General features: G+C 33.9%; 1 protein-coding gene across 1 annotated transcript in view; it reads right to left on the reverse strand.

The window, feature by feature from the left end:
- Window positions 1-7,194, reverse strand: part of RFX6 (regulatory factor X, 6) — a 58,382-nt gene that overhangs the window by 40,912 nt on the left and 10,276 nt on the right. Inside the window, exon 5 of the mRNA XM_012650124.1 lies at window positions 758-835. Coding sequence (XP_012505578.1) covers window positions 758-835 — 78 coding nt within the window. The remainder of the gene's footprint in view (window positions 1-757; window positions 836-7,194) is intronic.

A 7,194-nucleotide genomic window follows, 5' to 3' on the forward strand; every position in this document is an offset into this window, starting at 1 on the left:
GTGACTAAAATTATTTTTTTCTATAGATACTTTACTTTTAAAAATAATTTCTTCCTTAGCTAAGAGCAGTTCTTGGTAAATCATACCATAAAAGGCAATATCAGATGTAGATTTAATGTGTTTTTCAAAAAAATAAAATTGTATATTATCACTGGTTTCAATGGATGTCACTTTACTTATTAATAACCTTCTCCTGATAATTAACAGCAGTTTAGAACAATGTGCTTTTTATTTGCATTTATGTTTTGCCTTTCATAGAGATCCAAACAGGTCAGTAGCTTCATCTTACAAGGGAAGGTGATATTCAATGTATATGTGATTAAAGATTATTACAATAAGCTTTTCATCTTGGTAAGGTACTAGTCAAACACATAGATCTTTATAACAGATTATCTCTTAGAAAAAAAATCATGTTTACATTTTCTGCCTTTATTTTATTGAATCCAGCTTGAAAATAGACTCAGCCTTATGAGTAAATAAAAATTTAAAAGAAATTCTGCTCCTTGTTTTCTCCTCTTAATCTCTCTAGGACACTTAGTGCAGCATTAATTTCTCATTAATTATTACGAATTATATTTTACAATATTAATAATTTGTCCAGTCATCTAAACTATATAAATGCCCAAACAAAGTTGACATTAAGATCTGACACTTAAAAGAAAACATTTCGATGAGTAAAATTAGGAAGTCATTCAATAGATGTCATGCATATTTAAAGAAATGCAGAGAATTTTCAATGAAGATGGTATAACTCTACCTTGTTAGGCCCTTTCCAGAATAAACGGAGTGGTAATATGCACTGCTCTCTTTGATGCCAATCCCGTAGTAATGATACCTAGAGCAAGCACAGGAACCAGCTCTGCATTAATGAAGGAGATTTTTGAAGGGGGAAAAGAGGCTAAGGTATAACTGAAGTAACCATAAGCAAGAACTGCAACCTCTTGATGACATTCCTCTTCCAGTATTTTTTAGGTAGGTAGCATCTTAATGTGCTAAATCCTTCTTTGACAGTCACTAATTCTACTTTTGGTCGTATTTCTGGCTCTAGGGTTGAAAAAAGCAGGAGACTCATTTACTGCTGTATCTCCATATATCCCTTAAAAAATCAGCTTTCAAGTCTCCCAAATTTTTAAATGTTAGGCATTGGCTCTAAGTATGTTGATTGCAACTATTTTCAAATTGCTCAGTTCAACCTAAATTTAGTCAATTGAACAGGAAAATGCTTTTTACAGCATATCTACTGGATAGAGAAAACGGTGCAACATTATATGTAAGGAAGACAATGATGTCATGCACAGGAATATGTATGAAGCATGTGACCCTCATGAGGAATGAAAGGCCTAATTTATCATCATTTTCACTTAAAATTTCTGTGCAATAATGGGGAAAAAATGATGTCACAAATCAATGGAAATATGACACATGAAAGGTAACAGTATTATGAATTATTTGTTATAAATATGCCAATAGATCACGAACCACAAATGTAACATCTCATTGATTCTCAAATTACAGCTCATTCTCCTAAGCTGCAGACTCTTGACATATTACAGACCCAAGAACAAACGCTACAAATATAGTACAAAAGCTAGTGGAATAAGTGGCATTTAGTGAGAGCAGCCAGAGTCCTGTAACATCTGCTTTCTGAGGTCAGTCCCCACTCTCTTCCATTCCCTCCCCCACGAAGCATCTCTAGCCACTGTTTCCCTATCCCTTCAATTTACATGTATCTAAGATCAGGAAAGGAATGAAATACAAGAGAACAAGGGGGTTTCCAGTGACCTCCAGCATAACTATATTTGAAAATGTCAAAAGCTTGCTGTTTGTTCTATTTGCTGAAGCAATATATGATAAGCATTGCTTTAAAAGTTGATAAATTTATTTTATTATAACTTTGATCTTCTCGTTCCTCATTTATAATCCTTTTGTAACATGTTAATAATATTATACCATGGTAAAGTTGTTTGTCATGTAGACTGAGAAAAAATTATGTTGCCTTCACAGGTGGTAGACAAAAGCATAAGTTGAAGGGATGACTATGAGCCCAACAAATATTGGCATGTATACTGTGTCCTGATCACTGAGCTGGTTGTCAGTTCAATGATGAGCAAAACAGACATTGAAGATCCGGTCAGGAACATTCATGTCTACCCTAGTCCACAGCTTCCTGAGACAGATGCCTGCCAATCATGAAACAGTGACTGCACTGACCAGCATTGAGGCACATTTTACTTCCAATTTTTAAACTACCTGATATTCACATTTTTTAAAATGCAACATTTTTAGGACCAAATACATACTAATATGGACTTATAATTTTTTTCTTATGACTTTAAGGAAAGTATATTTCCATTACAAAATTTATTTGTTTCTTATTTTTATAAATTCCTATGTTTGGTCCCCTCGGTCCTGTCCTCAATCATTAGGGCAGAATATCTTTACAAATAGAGGTATTTAATGCCTCTACCTACATTCAGTGTCAAGATTTTATACACAGCCCCCAAAAATGTCCTTTTTGAGTAATATATGTATTTTATCTAAAGGTCAAATATAAATGACGCTATCAACCTAGACACAAATTGACAGCTGAGGAAAGTGACTTGGTCAGCTCCATTCAGCTCTACACCTGAGAAATGGCAAGTCCTTTTCTCTTCATTAATGCCTCATAATTTAGATATGTTGATGTAGCTAAGCATGTCCTATCAATACAATCTTATAAACATGCCAGGAGATAGGGAACCAGTGGACGAGTGCATTCTCTTTTCTTCCAACATGTATCCAGTGCTTACTGTGTGCTAAAGTACAGAGGATTCAAAGAGAGGAAGAGTAGGGTCTCTGGAAGGATTGGCAGTCTTCTAGGGAAGAAAAGAATGTAAAGAAAGAATTGTAATACCCAACTTAATATGTGCTACAATGGAAACAGATGATAGCAGGTCATAATATAAATAGTTACCATTTATTAAGCACCTTTACATGTAATACATCTATTACATGTACACATGATCTCAAATTTCCGTAGAACTCTGCAAGTAAAGTATTATCCCCACTTCAAAACAGAGGTTCAAAAATTATGGGATTTATTTGAAAATGTTATGGAAAAAAGCTGCGGATTTGAAGGCAAATTCAAACCCATAGCTCAGTAGAAATATTGTATCTCAACAGACCATACTGCCTCCATGTTCAAGATGCAAAAGATATATTTAATTTCATACTTTAATTTTACCTACAATTAGAAAGTCTTAAGCGAAATATAGTTTGAATATGTTTGCATTTAGGCACACACACTCTCTATTCCAGTTTGGCAGGAGTAAACTAGTCAGCATGAATAACTAACATGAATCATTGAAACCTACACCATTGATCTGGATGTTTCATATTTGACATTCCATATATAAACAAAGACTCCTTCTAAAATATAAGTGCCTTATAATAGGAAATTAATAAACATTTGTTGAATAAATGAATAAATAATATGAAAAAAGTTAAAAATAACAATGTGTCATAAAGAAAACTGTAAAAAGAACTTGTCAATTAAAGGCATGCATATGGTATTATGTACTTAAACATATCAGCACAATTTAAAATTTGGTAAGGTTAAAGACTCTCTTATCCAACATGATGTAAGGAAGGCTACTAACTCCTTTAACTCTACACAAGTACTGGATAAACTTATCTATTACTGTCAGTACTGCCTGTGCTCTATAAATATCTTGTGCTTTTTACCCTGGTGCTTTTGTTTTGTTGTGCTCTCCATTGGGAATACCCTTCTTCCATCTTGTCCTGATTTCTTTTTCCCCCCAACTTGATTTATTTATTTATTTAATTTCAGAATATTACGGGAGTGCAAACGTTTAGGTTATATATATTGCCTTTGCACTGTCCAAGTCAGAGCTACAAGTGTGCCCATCCCCCAGACAGTGTGCATCACACCCATTAGGTGTAAATTTACCCATCCCCTCCTCCCAGCCCCCACCTGCCCTACACCTGAACTCTCATTTCTTACTCATGCTGCAAGGCATAGCTTTAACACATGAAGGCTTTGCCTTGTCTCTCAGGCAAAACTCCTGAACTCCCCTGAACTCTCTTGGTCATTTGTCCCAAGTGGCTTTGTCCCTGTATCATTGGTATGTGTGCACATGGATTACCTTCCCTATTAAACTCTAAGATTTAGAGGAAGAGAACTTTATTTTCCCCTTCATTGTAGTCCCCATTAGATATTACTGTAAAGAAAAATCCTCAAACATTTATCTGACAAATTAGTGTGTTCTTCCAGGAATTTAGAAACAGATTAAACATAAATTTTCTTAAAGCCAAGAGTTTTTAATAACCACTACCTGACACTGCATTTCTAGGTCATCAGTAAAATACTGGGGTTGAACAAAAGTTGTATATCTAATCAATATATATGAAGGCCATAAAATCACTGTATTTAGGCAGAAAGACTGTTGCTGCCAACACAAATCTCCATATTTAGCAATGACCGTTGTAATGTTTTAGCACATTTTGTATCCGGTTTCTTCTGGAGCCAATAAAATAATCTTTCCCCTTTAATTTTCCTTTTAGTCTAACTAGGTACATGTTGTCATCTGAGTGATGATTTAGTGTCTTTGAAAACAGAGGGGGAGAGATAATAAATGAGCAGCTCTCTGTCTTCCTAACAGCTAAAGATAAATCTCATAAAACTGGGGAGAGTGAGTTCATGAAAAGTATACATGGATTTTTCACCTCACTTGAAACATTTTATAGCATTATGTTGCTGTTAATAGACTTACCTCCAATAAATCTTGCTAGAGAATATTTATCATGAATATTCTAACATAACAAGAATATATGCTGATGCATATTAAGTAAAAAGTCAGATTTGTCTCACTGTGGAATAACTAGTTATTTTAATTTATATACCACTGCCTGATGCTTATCCTATAGGTTACTCTGAATAAAAATATTTCACAGTTCTTTCTCCCTTTATAACTATTATTCATTTTTATTGAAGAAAATATATGATAAATGCTCAAAAATCCTGGGGATGATTAGCTAATTTCTCCAAGAAAACATAAACAGCCTTTATGATTATCTAACAGAATTGCGTTCATCCATTATAATCAACTGTCCCTAGCCTTATATCAAAGACAGATCTAATTTACAATTCATGAATAAAGAAGAATTATTAACTAATGTTTGTGGCTACATTTTAAAGTGAACATGTTATAAAATATAAGAGATTTTTAATAGGACAAATGAAATTATTGCTGTTCTTTCATACTACTACAATATTTAATTTGTGTATAATATTGTTCTTCATTTGCTGATAAATTTATACCTGCACCTATATTTCTTCTTTTCCATTTCAGTCCTTATACAGAATTCCTGAAACATATGTTCCCATTGAGCTAGTAGCCCTGATGTTAGTTTACACTACACAAATGATGACTGATAAGGAAATGATGAGATTAAGCTGTTCAGGGACTTGCAATAACTTGCTATGATAAGAGCAGCTGCCATATCAGTTTTATTAACCCACTAAATCACTACTAATAAATAAGATAATAGGTTTTGTCCATCATGTCTGAAAACCAAGATTTGGCTGATCAAAGTCTACAACAAATTAAAATGTAACTTCAAATCAAACAGTCTACCATGTGCATGGAATCTATTTGTGGGCTCAACTATGTTCTCCCTTACATGGCTGAGCTATTCCGAGCAAGGGTAGGACGCAGGCCCTTTTTGCTTACCATTGTCTCCTAAGGCCTAGTTAGCACTGAGACCTCAGTAAAATGCTTATAAAATAATTAATATTAATAGTAAAAGTTCTTTGACAGCAAGTATCCTATCTTACAATTCTTTGCATCTCAAATGCTCTGTACATCAATATAAATATGGATTGATTATTCTCAATATAATACATTTATAACCACAAAATACGCCAGAAGTACTCTTCCTTATTCTATTGTACTTATAGAATTTCATTCTATTTTTATTTATTCAAAAGTGAAATTTAAATATATAACAGAGCCTGCGAGATAATGATACTCTGCTTCTAACCCTCACTGTGACACATTTTTGCTCCAGGGTTCCCTTTAATTGAAATACGCTGTCTGTGTTACTGCTCTTGGTACAAAAGTAAACACATTTAACATAAGAAAAAAAACAAACAAAAATATTACAGAATATAAAACCAGTTGTATATTTTTGACATCGGTGGTAAGTCAAAGGGAAAAAAAAGAAGCAGCATGAAATGAAGTCAATTTTTATCTTGGTGTTGAGAATGTGCAGAGTCTGCCACCGGGATTACTAGTTTTTTGGCAGGAAGCGGATGGTCAGAATGAAGGAGTGACTGAGGAGATGAGCGGCTAACGTCACCTGCAAACTGACTGGCTTTGTCCCCGTATCAGTTGCTCTAGAGTGAGGCTTTCTGACCCCATCTGTTAATCTTTAGAGATTTTTTACCATAACCATTGGTAACAGTGGCTTCCTGTGTGGAACATCAGACTTGCCTCTTGAAACAAATTATTCCTTTTTTAGTTGTTTCTAACTTTGACAGTGAATGATATCTGGGCCTACACAGTGATTCTATCCATTCTGACGTTTTTGTGGTAACGTATCTGTTTTAAATATTTTACCTCTTCCTTTTAGACAGATGATTAGATAAATTAGGGTTAGTTTTATTTAGTTAAACTTTTTTCATCTTTCACTGTTTAATAAGTAAAAGAAATAGCATCTGCACAAACTTGAGAGTTATGAGGACTGATTGCTGGAATAAGATCCAGTTATTTCAGAACATAGAAAAGCAAAACTTGAAAATAGATGCTAGTTTTACTCATAATTTTTAGACCCTACTAGCCATCTCTTTGTCACATAGATCAGCATTTTTCCGAACTTTGGCTCTCATATGTGGACCAGTAAAATTTGGAGAGAGACATTTCCATGAACCCCAAAGACATCTAAGAACAGTTTTAGAAACAGTGGTGCTATCTTGTGCCCACAAGACAGAGAAAAACGTTTTGAGTCTATCGTCATGTATAATAAATTCTGTCTGATCGTCCCAAATGAAATGACTGGATATACTCTAGCAATCCTATGAGAATTTGGCAAAATTGAGTACTTATTTTTTAAAGTAATCACCACCAAAACAGTTACATAATATTGTTATATTTTAATATACAATCCAAGGAAGTTAAAATAAATTAATAGCAA

Source organism: Propithecus coquereli, unplaced genomic scaffold (assembly GCF_000956105.1).
Source record: "Propithecus coquereli isolate 6110/MARCELLA unplaced genomic scaffold, Pcoq_1.0 Scaffold313, whole genome shotgun sequence".
Classification (NCBI taxonomy): Eukaryota; Metazoa; Chordata; class Mammalia; order Primates; family Indriidae; genus Propithecus; species Propithecus coquereli.